This window comes from Hyaena hyaena, unplaced genomic scaffold (assembly GCF_003009895.1).
Source record: "Hyaena hyaena isolate Hyena2069 unplaced genomic scaffold, ASM300989v1 scaffold_179, whole genome shotgun sequence".
NCBI lineage: Eukaryota > Metazoa > Chordata > Mammalia > Carnivora > Hyaenidae > Hyaena > Hyaena hyaena.
Window position 1 is genome coordinate 1,924,390 of NW_024080812.1, and position 13,977 is coordinate 1,938,366.

General features: G+C 45.6%; 1 protein-coding gene across 2 annotated transcripts in view; it reads left to right on the plus strand.

The window, feature by feature from the left end:
- ZFYVE26 (zinc finger FYVE-type containing 26) overlaps positions 1-12,253 on the plus strand; it is a 67,711-nt gene extending 55,458 nt beyond the window's left edge. For both annotated transcript variants that reach the window (XM_039240732.1, XM_039240733.1), the window contains 7 exons: positions 3,483-3,680; positions 4,374-4,573; positions 5,396-5,537; positions 5,832-5,891; positions 6,990-7,172; positions 7,878-7,922; positions 10,811-12,253. In XM_039240732.1, coding sequence (XP_039096663.1) covers positions 3,483-3,680; positions 4,374-4,573; positions 5,396-5,537; positions 5,832-5,891; positions 6,990-7,172; positions 7,878-7,922; positions 10,811-11,014 — 1,032 coding nt within the window. In that variant the 3' untranslated portion in view covers positions 11,015-12,253. The remainder of the gene's footprint in view (positions 1-3,482; positions 3,681-4,373; positions 4,574-5,395; positions 5,538-5,831; positions 5,892-6,989; positions 7,173-7,877; positions 7,923-10,810) is intronic.
- Positions 12,254-13,977: the final 1,724 nt, after the last annotated feature.

The window sequence follows — 13,977 nt, forward strand, 5'->3', positions numbered from 1 at the left end:
CTGTTTCCACACACGTCCCAGCTGCCCTGGCACTGTGTCCCACTGCTGACTCAGCTGCTGGTCCACTCAGAGTTGTTACAAGGGCCAGGAAACACCCATGATCCTATATTTGGGCCACAAATATCTCATGGAAAGAGAGTGCGCTCTTCACTTTTCCTTCTGACATCCTCTGCCCTCCTCCCACAAGAGGTAAAGGCACCACCAAAGTGCATTCTTTCTTTGGGGCCATTGTTAAGCAAAGTCAGAACTCTGTTTCCCCTGACCCTTTGATACTCACTTTTTTATAAGACTGTTCCATGAATACTTTTGGAACTGATTCGGGCCAAATTTCGTAGGAAATTAAAGGAGTTCAATCCTTTAATTTCAATCTGCTCCCCTAATTCAAAATGGCAGCCAAAGAAAGTTTACAAATGGACATATCTTCTAGGATTGCTCCAGGTGAAGTCCCCTATTCACAATCCTGGTAACTGTACCCCTACTGGACAGTGAAAGGGAAATGTTGTCACTACTTCCTTAGCTACTATCTCTTAGCTACTAACCAGGTTTCAAGAATAAAGTAAGAATTATTTTATTTAGAGTTTAATTGCTAATTTTTTTCCTTTTTCTCAATTTCCAAACAAGTTTGGGGGTAAAGCTGCTTCTCCTAAGCACAAACTGAGTGGAAATCAACCCATTCTGTTTCTTCTGTGGACTCGTCCAGAGAGTTAAGCTGCTTACTTACTTATCTTGGTATAAGCTGACAACAGCATTACCCTGCTTTACATTTGTCAGAGTTGGAAAAGAGCCTTCTTTTTATCTCCTATAATCATATTTACCCTTGAACTGAAATATCTTAATTCTCAAGCAGATAGGGAACAACAGAAAAACAAATTGTGAAAATTGCAGCTGACTGGCTAGAGCTGGAAGGTGTCTGTTGCTGCTAGACTCATTTCCTGCCCTTTTCACCTCTTTACCTGCCCCACTGCCTGAGAGTGAACTTACTAAAACGGAATATGCGTTATTAATGTTATTCATAATTCATGTTATTCCCCTCTCCGAAAGGCCCTCAAAGATCCCTATGGCCATAAAATGAAGTCCAAATTCCTTAGCATGCATACAGGACCCACCAAGATCAGGCTCCCTGATTTCTCCAGTTTGTTTTCACCACAAGTCCTATATGTGCCCTACATTCCAGACTTATGAAATTATTTACCTTGTATTTTCTTACCTCCAAGAATCTGCACGTGCTGTTCCCCCTACCTACCTCCCCCTCTTTGTTTTCTTGGAAAACTCCTATTTATCCTTTTAGACCCTCTCTGTTGAGCATTCATAGAACACACAAGCAGCATTAGTCGCCACTTCCTATACACCACCGCTGTATCTAGAGTACAGCTCTGTTTTGCATTCATCCTACCACATTTCTGGACTGTGAAAGCCTATGTTTTACCTCTCTGTGTCTTCAGATGCCTTGCCTAGTGCCAGTTATGAATGAATGAGTAAGTAGATGAATAGATGAAATGGAAGCTCTTAAGGTATTGCCCTTCTGAAAAATGCCACCTTTCCTATGGAGCTGATCCCTCTGCTTTTTAAAGTCTGTCCTAAAGCTTTTAAATTAGGTCTGGATTTCTCAGCTAGGAATAGCCAGCATCAGAAAGAGAGTCCTCACCCACTGTGGATGTCCTCAAAGCTGAGAACCCCTCCAGTTCTAAACAGCTCATATGGTTGGACTACTGTGCATTTATGGCCATTCTTTCCTATTCACAGTTTAAAGTCTAAATGCCCAGATGATTTTTTTTCTATGACTGTAGAATGTGGATTTATGACACAGGGTCTCTGAACCGCAGATGAGCTTCAGAAGGGAAGGGATTAGAATGTGTGTGCACTTTCCTGAGGAGTTGATCATAATGTTTATCATTTATTCACTCATCCAAGAAATATCTATTAAATAGACAAGGCTATTTTGGGCACTGTGGAAAAAAGACAAAAATATCTGCCCTCATAAAACTTACATTATAGCAGAGAGACAATAAAAAAGGTAAATAAAATCTATAGTATAGGTGATGAGCAATAAGAAAAATAAAGCAGGAGAGGGGCAGCGGTAGATGGGGCAGTTTTAGAAAGGAGGCCCAGGAAAAGTGACAGTAAAGGCCTGAAGGAGGTGGGGAGTGAGCTATGCAGATTATGGAGGAAGCGCAGTCTAGGCAGAGTGAATAGAAAATGCAGGGTCCAGGGTGGCTCAAGCAAAGTGAGCAGGGGAAAGCATAGGAGCAGATAAGGTCGGAAAGGTAACAAGGGCCCAAGCATACAGGGACCATATATGGCCTTGTGGACATTGTGAGGGCTTGGGCTTTGTGCTAAGTGAGGAAAACCACTGAAAGATTTTGAGCAGAAGAGTAACACGATGTGACTTACATTTTAACAAAATCACTTAGGTTGATTGGTTGGCATCAGACAAAAAAGAGGCAGGAGCAGAAGGTGGTAGACCAGGGAGAAAACTATTTCAGTAATGCAGGCAAGTGATAATGATGCCTTGGCCGGGGTGGTCAGACAGAGGCAGGTTCTATATGTATTTTGACGGTAGATTCAATAGAATTTGCTAATGAATTTTATACTGGGGAGGGGGCCAGGATCTGACCGAGGTTTTTAACCTGAACAACTAGAAGAACAAATTGCCATCTGAGAAAGCAAAGACTACAGAAAGAAGAGATTTGGAAGAAACAACCAGGAGTGAAGTTCTAGATGTATTAAGTCTACTAGACACCCAAGAGGACATTTTGAGTAGGAAGTTGAATATAGTGCTCACTTCGGCAGCACATATACTGAAATTGGATATAAGTTAGGTATATATTTCTGGAGTTCAGGAGGAATGAACAGGATGGAAATAGGGATCTAGGCACAATCACCAAATAGTTTTAAAGCCTTGAGACTACATGAAATCAGCAAAAGAGTGGGTATAGAAAGAAAAGAGAACAGGTTCCTCCTAAGCCCTGCAGAAATTAAGAGGAATCAGCAAAAGAGATTGAGAAGGAGTAGCCAGAGAAGTAGAAAGAAAACCTGGAGAGGGTAATGTCCTAGAAGACAAATAAAATTTTTCAAGGAGGAGGAAGCCATCACCTATATCAAAAGTTGTTGATAGATCAGGTGGAAAACAAAGACAAAGAATTTTAGATTTAACAGTTTAGAGGTTATTGGTGACCTTGGGGGCAGTTTCAGTGAAGTCATGGGTGCAAAAAATTGATAAAAATTGGTTGAAGAGACAATCACAGGAGAGAAATTGGAGACTGGGGGTGTAGATGACTTTGTCAAGTTTTTCTGTTGAGGAAAAAAGAGAAGTGGAGCAGTCACCAGAGTGATTCTCAGAGGTATCTGTGACTCGTAAAATGTTAAGAAGCTCTTCTGTAGAAGGAAGCTGAAGGTGTGTGAGTGGAAGAAAATCCAGAGTGGATCCCAGACAGTGCCAGAACCAAGCTCAATACTTGACTTTCTGCCTTGCCCTGCTGCAGGAGAGTCCTCCAGAAGTCTTCATCGAAGGCATTTTCCAGCCAAGCTATAAAAGTGGGAAGCTACACACTTTGGAGAACTTGCTAGAATCCATTGATCCAACCTTAGAGAGCTGGGGAAAGTACTTGATAGCTGCCTGCCAACATTTACAGAAGAAGAACTACTACCACATTCTGTATGAGCTGCAGCAGTTTATGAAGGTAATAGCCCCTTCCTGCCCTCTACCTCTGTTGATGGCAATGTGCCACGCGGGGAGACTGTGTAAGACTGTCATCTGGTCCCCGGCTTCACTATCTGACCAACCCTAGAGTAAATCCATGTTGCTCTCTAGCATTGTTGAATAATGTTAGGATTCCCATCTTCATCCCAAAGAGGCAAATCGTAACCATGTCAGTAGTGGCATTCTTTAGAATTCAAGGGATGTGAAGGTTAAAAAGAGGTCTGTGGCAATTTCAAGATAAGCATGAGGCATGAATGCAGAATTCATAAGGAATAATAAATAAATAAATGTTTTTAGAGAAGATGCATGAAGGGAGAGGGAACAAGTTTTCTCCCAATCTGCCCAAGGGTTACAAACACTAAATCACAGAGAAATTGAACCACTCAAAACCAAAGTGAGACCAAAGCCAAGCTGAACGGAAAATCAGAAGTATCCTTTTTGAAGATCTCTTCTGTGGTGGAATAAAATCTTTCCCAGAGCTCAGCCAGTCAGTTCACCTTAGAATCCATTGGGCTTAGGAGTAACTGATACAGAATAGTTGTGCAGCTGGCCATGAGTATGGATGCTGGCAACCGGCCTTCATGGATGGGAATTAAGTCAGAATTCACCTAACACCCCCACCCTCCAATATCCCTGCTCTCACCTGACCCGAACATTAATTTCCCTCTTCCAGGACCAAGTCCGGGCCGCCATGACCTGTATCCGATTCTTCAGTCACAAAGCAAAGACTTACACGGAACTAGGAGAGAAACTCTCGTGGCTGCTTAAGGCCAAGGACCACCTGAAGATCTACCTCCAAGACACCTCTCGCAGCACCAGAAGGAAGAAAACCACCTTCTTCCAAAAGAAGATGACTGCGGCTGATGTGTCCAGGTAGCCTGGGGCTTGGGGAACAATTAGGGTGGGCAGAAGGGCTGGAAAAGAGTGTCTGTGATGATGAAGCCACTCTAGTCCATTCCTGAGCCCTGAAACAGAACCACTCATCTAAAGGGAATCATTCCTGAGTGACAGTGTGCAGTACAAGCGCACACAGCCTACAGACCTCATAGAAGAGAGTGAGGGAAGTATTGGGATGAGACTAAATGCCAAACGCCTTCCAGTACACAAGCAAAAGGGGTCCTCAAGGTGGTGGCCTGCCCCCATCTCCATCTTCATCCCTCCTCCCTTGCTGGGCGACAGCCATGCTGGCCTCTTAGAGGCTCCTTCTCATACCAAGCCCTTCCCTCCTCTCAGTCTTGATGCTTGCTTACCCATTCACTCCCTCTGCTTATAACCCAACATCCAAAGTAAATGCTGCACCCCACCTTTATTGCCTTCGTAGGCCCAGTTGCCAGGTATTTTGTGTGTTTGTTCATTGTTCATCTCTCCTCTAGCCTATGAAGTCTGTGAGCGCAGGGTTCATGTCTCTCTTGAGCTCTGTGTTGTCAGCAGCACATAGGTGCTTCCTAAATGCTTACTGATGCAGGGACTGGACTTTGTCCAGGTCCACAGAGCAGCTTAACCACTGTGAATCTGTACAGGGCACCTATCTTGTCTTATTGTAACTGCTCGGAAGGAATTTTGGATTTCTTCTCCCTCCATATCATTTCTTTCACCTTTTCCATTGCCATCTTACCATGATTTCTGAGTCACCTGGCCCTAGTCACTCCTGAAGCCCCTTGTGAGGCTAGAACTGTGTGTCTCCTGTCACCATAGGCACATGAACACACTTCAGCTGCAGATGGAAGTGACCAGGTTCTTACATCGGTGTGAAAGTGCTGGAACCTCTCAAATCACCACCTTGCCTCTGCCAACCCTCTTTGGAAATAACCACATGAAAATGGATGTTGCCTGCAAGGTACCTACGAATGTTTCAGACCTCTCATAGCCTATTCTCTTTCAGAAACTCATCACAATTATCATCATCTAGTTATTATTTCAGTTGTTTGTTTGATGGCTGCCTTCTCACTAGGACATGAGCCACGGAAGGCTGGAGATCAAGTCCATTTTGATTATTCTTGTATCCCTAGTGCCTGGCACTTGGTAGAGCCTCAACAAATATTTGTTGAGTAAATGAGGGCCCTTATTCTTAATAGAGGAACTACTCTGGGTAATTATTGCTTCTTTACACACATTTCCCTCTCCTTTTAAGGTCATGCTAGGAGGGAAAAACGTGGAAGATGGTTTTGGAATTGCATTCCGTGTTCTGCAGGTATGTCTTAAATCTCTCAAGACTATGCTGAGGGCAGTCAGCACCTGACCACAGTTCCATGAGAGATTGTTCTTCAGAAATCTTTTATCCCAAGGGAAGCAGATTTACATAAACATCATGAACGTGATCGAGGTGGCTACCACAGAATAGCGTCACATTCAAGATTCTAGGACACTTTGCCAAAAGCCAAGTAACCAATGACAGATTCCTCAAAAGCCATCAAGTCTAGGACAGCTCCCCACAGCTGTCCCCCTGCACAGCCTGTGCTTGCGCTCTGAAGGGAGCATGGCTGAAGGATGGGGCAGGGGGCAGGGGCGTGGTCCTGTGCAGCAGGAAGAACTGCAGGCAGCAAGGACTGCCCCTCCACCCTCCATCTGCCCAGAAGCTGACTCAAGGGCACCTTTCCTGTTGCTTGTGGTGAGAAGACACAGGTGCAGCCACAGCCCTGGAGAGAGTCCAGGGCGGGGCACCGAACCACAGGGGCAGCGTTTCTCCAGACCACCCCCACCACACAGTTCCACACAAACACCCTAAGGACCATCACTCTCTGGGCAGGTGGGGTCTGGAACACTGTGTGTTGTGTGTCTCAAGGATCAGTGGCTTCGTGAATGATCAGACTGGTTCCTTTCTTTTCCACCTATTTCAGTGTGGCTTAAGTGTTGAGCTGATAGTTTCCAGCAATTCAGTGAATTGGTCTGTTCCCAAACACTAAGGCCTCTCTCAATAGAGCACCAAGTGTCTATGGCAGCAAATACCAAACACTCAACATCCCTTTCCGAAGAGAAAGGTGGCTCAATAGAGAAAGAACGAACTGGGAAATTGGATTAGAACGTTTTCAGAAAGTGGCAGGCAGCAAGTTAGATAATACCATTTTGTCTATCAAGGTTATGATTTTTATAGTTGTTTCCTAAACGTCTGCCTCATTCCAAAGAGGAACTTTTTGTTTGTTTTTGTTTGTTACGTGAGTGTTTTCTATTGTGGCTACAATCAGTGTGGCTTTCTACACCAAGCATAGTGGGAGCTTTTTAAATGTTGCCTCCCTTCCCCCTGCAGATGTCCTCTGCTACCCTAAGCCCATCATTCTGTGTTCTCTTCTAGGACTTCCAGCTGGATGCTGCAGCGACGTACTGCAGAGCTGCCCGGCAGCTGGTGGAGAAGGAGAAATACAGTGAGATCCAACAGCTGCTCAAGTGTGTCAGTGAGTCAGGCATGGCGGCCAAAAGTGATGGAGACACCATCCTCCTCAACTGCTTGGAAGCGTTCAAGAGAATTCCACCCCAGGTGCGCTCACTCCTATACCTCTTGGCTCCTCTATCTATTTCGGTGTCTTCATATCCCTTTCTTTATTTTTCTGTTCCCCATAATGTACTCATAATGTACTGAAGCTCTGGAAGATCCCTTTATCTTTCTGACTCCTCTGTAATTGCGGCCTCACCCTAATCAGCCCTTCCCTGGAAAGAAAATTCATGATAACCTTACCTGAAACGTGTTTCTCAATATCGTGTAATATTTGCACCTGGAGATGCCTGTGGACAGACCAAATTGAGCTTCTTCCTGTGATTATAGAGGAGATCAGAGTGAGTCTGCAAATGGCCATTGAAGCCCCACGTCGCCTCTTTGTGGGGTTAATGGAGCCACATCCATCCATGAAAGCCAAGAACAGGCCTTTTGGGGGCTGTCCTTTCTCCTGAAATTCCCGAGCTTACTGTTATCCCTAGATTTCCTTTGGTGCCCTAATAGCAGAAGTTGAGTTTAAGGGATGCCTGGCTGGCTCAGTCAGTGGAGTGTGTGACTCTTGATCTTGAGGTTGTAAGTTCAGGCCTCACAGTGGGTGTAGAGATTACTTAAAAATGAAATCTTCAAAAGAAAAAAGGAGAAGTTGAGTTTAAAAAGAGTCAGAAAGACCAGGCTGAGACTGGATTGGGCCTCAGCTCCCATGCTGGGGACTCTTCTTTCTTTCACGACTGTTGTTTCTGTTCTGCACAGGAGCTGGAGGGCCTGATCCAGGCAATACACAGTGATGACAATAAGGTGAGCAGAATTTTCTCCAAAGCCTGGTGTTGCTCCTGAATAGCACCTTTTCACCTTTATCCCTTGCTCCCCACAAAACCTGTATCTTGACTTCTTTGCTATCCAGAGATGGAGCTGGGGCCCAGGTGGGGGTGCAGAAGGGAGAAAATTGAGGGAGAACACACAAACATTGACTTCGTAAGCCTTTGCCTTCCCATTTCTTTATCCCCAAGATAAACATGTCCTAGGCTACTCTTGAATCTCCATTTTCTATGCAGAGCTTTTCTGAGAGAGTCCTAGAAAATCCTTCACATTTGTCTTCAGGTTGACTGAATGAGATTCTCCGAGTGGGCAGACATTTCTTTATCTTGGAGGGAAAAGGGTACCCTGTACAGTAAGAAGGAAACATCACCCAACCCTTGACCAACAGATATCCATTAGCGTCTCATTGTCCAGAACAGACCCCTTGCCTGAGGTCCGTGATCTCTTCCCTACTGAGTAGGACATCAGTGCTTTTGCAAGGAGTGCCAGCCAGCATAGAAGTACTCCCAGCTGCTCCTGTTTGTGTGTAACCACAGGGTAAACTAACCTGTCTGCCATCAGGAGGAAGGCCCACAGGCCAGGAGAGGCATGGGAAAACCAAGCCAGCCTGCCCTGGCCACTAGCAGTGGGAAGATCTGGCAGCTGAGTCCCTTGTGAAGAAAACTAATGTCAGGCACATAGCTTTTTTCTTTTTCTTTTTTTAAATGTTTGTTTATTTTTGAGAGAGACAGAGCGCAAGGGGGGGAGGGGCAGAGAGAGACAGAGACACAAAATCCTAAAGAGGATTCAGGCTCTGAGCGGTTAGCACAGAGCCCAACACATGGCTCAATCTCACTAGCCGTGAGACCTGAGCTGAATATCCAGCCAGCTGAGCCACCCGTGCACCCCTCAGGCACATGGCTTCTTACACAACCACAGAGCTGCTCCCCCTGTCAGTATCGCTAATCCCTGTACTGAATCTACCAGGCTTCGGGCGCCCGGGTGGCTCAGTTGGTTAAGCGTCCGACTTCGGCTCAGGTCATGATCTCGCGGTTTGTGGGTTCGAGCCCCACATCAGGTTCTGTGCAGGCAGCTCAGAGCCTGGAACCTGTTTCTGATTCTGTGTCTCCCTCTCTCTCTGTCCCTCCCCCACTCATGCTCTGTCTCTCTCTGTTTCAAAAATAAACAAAAACTATTTTTAAAAAAATGTATGAATTTACCAGGCTTTCTCCAATTGAGGGATTGGGGAGAATGTATACTTAGCATTTCTTCATTTATGCATGCAGCATCCAGATGACCTCGTATGGAGGTTGAGATTCTGGTACTCTGAATTGTGGAGACTTACTATTTCAGAATCATAAAGAGACTCCAGCAGCCAGGCCAGACACCCCGGTTCCCTGCTCCGCTCACCAGACTGCAGTCCTTTTCCAAGCCTTCAGTGAGCCTCCCCTTCAGCAGGATAGAAGCTTTGCCCTGGGAAAGACATGCATTAAAATCTAGGCAGTTATTCTTTTTAGGTTTTTTTTTTTTCCTCTTTGCAGCTATTCTAACACACTTAAGTGATCTTAGGCCACAAGGTCTTGCCAAAAGCCAGCCTTATTCAGTTCATATTCCAGACTGTCTGGCAAAAATCCCCTCTTTCTATAGGTATGAATCTTGCCTGACACCTTGTGATATTATGTTTAGCACACATAGGTTCTAAGTAGAGCCAAAGGCCTGGGTAAGAGTGAACGTTCTGGGGTAGCAGGTAGATACCCAAACAGCAGGACTTGATCACTTGTGAGCCCAGAGCATATTGGACCTCTTCCAGCTTTAGCAGATTATCTGTAGTTGAGCTTCAGATAGCAAGACTTCAGTGACCAAGACAAAAAAGAAGATGGAGGTTGAAATATGAAGAGAGAAGAGTCCCCTCCAACCACCAGGAGGGACTGTCGGAGGGACTGTCACAGCAAAAAGGCAACTGTTAGTAGAAGCTGAGGCAGCTCGTTAGGGCCTTGCTATTGGCTGGCCTAGCACACTTGCAAACCAGGGATGTGCTGGTGAGCTCAGGGCCAGGGAAGGCGTGGGTTCTAGTATCCATTAGACGGGATTTGTGAGATGGAGGGCCTCCAGAGTGCAGGAGAGACAGCCCTCACACCTGAAACTGAGATGCCTCTGATCCAAACAGCAAAAGTCAAGTTAGCATGCGGTTATCCCTTAATTAGCCCTTTTCCAACTGTATGTGTGTATGTGCATACATGTTCATCCCTGAATTTCCTGTTACAAGATTTTAAATTCAGCAGGTTGAAACAGGAAAATAGTGAAGGAGGAATCTTTGTGCCCATCGTAAGGGAGAAATACGATAGTTCATTCATTTCTTCAGTCATTCACTTACTGCATATTTATTGAATAACTACTAATGCCAGGCCATGTGCTAGACACCAGGAGTACAAGAAGTAGAAAAAGCAGACACTATTCCTGGCCTCGTGGAGCTTACAAACTAGTCAAGGAAACAGACATCAAATAATCACCCAAACAACTATCAAATCATAACTTGTGGGCAGTGACAGTGCTGTCCCAGAAGCTAGCAGGAAGCTGGAGAGCCCAGGATAGTGAGGAGGAGGGCCTCAGGAGGAAGAGACCGAGGCCAGCGTCTGCCCACCTGCCTGCTTTCTTCTTTCTGAAGTTTTCAGGTTACTTGTGATAATTATAAAATAACAAGTTTAATAGGTTAACGTCTGGAATATTTAAAGAGTTGCTACCATGTAATGAAAGACAAGAGCCCAATCTTTAATTTGGTAGGTGAGAAGTGATCTCTCGTCTGCCAAGCTCTCTGACACCACTCTGTGTGTGTTGCTTCGGCATTGGTGATGGTCTCCTCTCAGCTGTCTCTTATGCCCAACTGCCAGGTTCAGGCCTACCTGACATGCTGCAAACTGCGTTCTGCCTACTTGGTTGCCGTGAAGCAAGAACATTCACGGGCCGCAGCCCTCGTCCAGCAAGTGCAGCAGGCTGCCAAGAGCAGCGGGGATGCAGTAGTGCAAGACATCTGCACCCAGTGGCTTCTGACAAGCCACACCCGGAGCGCCCACGGCTCAGGCTCCAGGAAGTGACCATGTGCAACGGAGCCTGACTCCTGCGGAACAGGAGAGATGGAGATGATCTCTACCTCTCCACTCCTGTGCAGTGGGACTTTCCCGGCTCTGCCCCAGGTCGGAAAGAGCTGGATCGGACCCTACTCGCCACCTGGGGCAAGGATAGGACCTTTCACGCCACGCAAGTGCCACGTTTCTGTAAAACTGGGATCTATGTGTTCGTCCGAAGATGGCCAGTTCTTTCTACCTCAGCGTGAGTGAGTGTGTGTGCACACTTTTGTGCACTCATGTTTACGCCTAAGCATTTCTGAACAAACAAAATTCTCCCCCACCAAAAAGAGGCACTTTACTTTAGAATTTTGCCAGTCTGAACACCTTACCTGCGTTTTGGTTCTTAACCCGGGTCATCCTGTTTGTACACAGTTTCCTCCGTGTGGAAATGCTCAGAACTCCTCAGAACTAGAAGGGTTGTACAGAGAATTATAGAGCAGCACCAAAAGAATTGCCTCTTTTCTCCTCTCTCAAAATTCAGAGACGGCGAGGGGCAAGTGCTACCTGTGGAATAAAACTTCTGAGTATGCCCTCTCACAAGCACAAGGAGTAACCATGAGTCTCTGGAAGGGAGTCTAAACAGAAGGGTCCTTGGGTGTTGGCATCTGAAAGCTGCAGGTGCAGACAGTGAGAGGGCCGGAGCCCCACTCACCGGCACAGGGGGGCACCATCGCATTCATGCAGTGGGGAAACAAAGGGGAACCTCTCCAAACAAGAATGCAGGGGACTTGCTTACAAGCGCAGGGCTGGCTTTTGTGAATATCCCTGCAGCAAAGAGAGAATGTGGCTCCCTCTCGGAGAGTCTGGGGAGAGAAATGGTAGCCAAGATCCTAGCCCTAAAATGGCTAGACTACCTGTTTGAGTTACAGTCCCATTTGTGCTCCGTAATATGGCTAGGAATCCACGTCCTCTTTCCTGCTTCTCCACAGTCTCATCAGGATTACAAGATGAAATACACAGAGGCCCAGGGTCATTGAGAAGGCAGTGCACCTCTCTGTCTTCACAGAGGGAGTCAGGGTTTGGGCCTGCGGACAAGATTCAGAACAAGGGGACCATAAATAGGTCCTGTCCGGTTGATGGAAAACCAGGTGAAGTACTCCTTTAATATGCACTGGCTTGTGTTCCCACACCAGATATGATGTTTTTTAATGTTTTATTTGATTTTTGAGAAAGAGAGCCTGAGTGGGGGAGGAGCAGAGAGAGAGGGAGACACAGAATCGGAAGCAGGCTCCAGGCTCCCAGCTATCAGCACAGAGCCCCACGCAGGGCTCGAGCTCACTGACCATGAGATCATGACCTGAGCCGAAGTCAGACACTGAACCAACTGAGCCACCCAGGCGCCCCCAGATACTATTTTAAAAGGGTCTGTCATACTCAGAGACTTGGATTTGCAGGTGAGGGCCCTAAGACTAGCTCTGCAGCTCTGAGCCTCCCACCAGCCAGAGCTCAGTCTGTTGATCTCACATTTGCTGCTGAAACAAACAGGAACTGGAAGCCAAAGTCAGTATCTCTGGTGCTTAGACCCTGTGGATTTCTCTCTGAACCAGGTTTTTTGGTAGTAAAAAAAAAAAAAAAAAAAAACAACCATTAGGGACATCTGTCAGATTCAAAGTTTTGATCCTGTAGAGAGGAGAAAGTGCAAAGAAAATATTATTATATTTCTTTCGGGGGAGGTTTAACAAGTCAAGTGGATTTTCCTTCTTTGAGTAATAGAATGCGTCTGTCTTCCAGAAAATGTCATTCCCTGGCATCCGCTTGCCCTTCTGAGTCTGCCCTCTTTGCACTGAACATAAGCACTTTATATGAATGGGTTGCAAATCTTGCATCCCCTTAATTTGGGATGTTAAAACCAGATTTTTCTGACTTTTTCCTCTAACTAGTTAAACTATAAAATAGGTAACCATTAACTAGACTGACATAAGATGAGGCTAATGGCCTTGAGCATCACACTGTGGTCTCCAGGAAAAATAAACAAGTACATGTTGAAGGGTTGAATGTTTTACTACAAGCAAGCCACAATAAAGTGTCTGTCCTACCAATTCCTTGGCTTCATGACTTTTTTGTGATGTCTTGCTCTTACCCTTCCCTTCCTTTTTGTTTTGTGTTATGTGTGAAAAGAAAACGTGGGTGGGGAAGCTCAGATCGCCTTCAATTCTTGAACTTTCTTGAAATGATTCCCATGATAACTGATGACTCTTTGGTTAGAATTTATCTCAAGTTTCCAATGTGTTCAACATTGTGAGTGTACTCTACCACCAGAAAACTTTTTTGCTTCATTTGGGACTGTAGGTGGAAATAGGTTATACATTCATCAGGTATAGAAGGTAAGTAAAAAGTCCCTCCCATCCCTGGCCCCGCAGCCTAGTGCCTTCCCATAGGCCACCATTGTTACCAGTTTCTAGTGCTATTTTATTGCATAAACAAACAGCAATGACTAAAGTATTCCAGGGTGAAAGATATGCCATAATTATTTAACCATTGTCTGTTGGGTATTTTAGGTCATTGCCATATTTCACCAATACAAATTATGCTGCAGTAAATTATCTCGTCCTAAATACCTTGGGTCAGGGACGCTTGGGTGGCTCAGCTCAGGTCATGGTCTCACGGCTCTTGAGTTCGAGCCCTGCGTCAGGCTCTGCACTGACAGCTCAGAGCCTGGAGCCTATTTCCAATTCTGTGTTTCCCTCTCTGTCTCTGCCTCTCTCCCACTCATGCTCTGTCTCTCTCTCAAAACTAAATAGTTAAAAATACATAAAAAATAAATATAAAAAGGATAGCCTCGGTCAAAGGATATGTGTATTTGGCAAACATTGCTGGTTGTCTTCCAAAGAGATCATAGCAATCAGTCTCACCCACCAGCAGTATATAGGACAGAGCCTGCTTTCTCACACCCTTGTCTCAATAGCTCCCCCACTTTGTAGCTCTTTGCC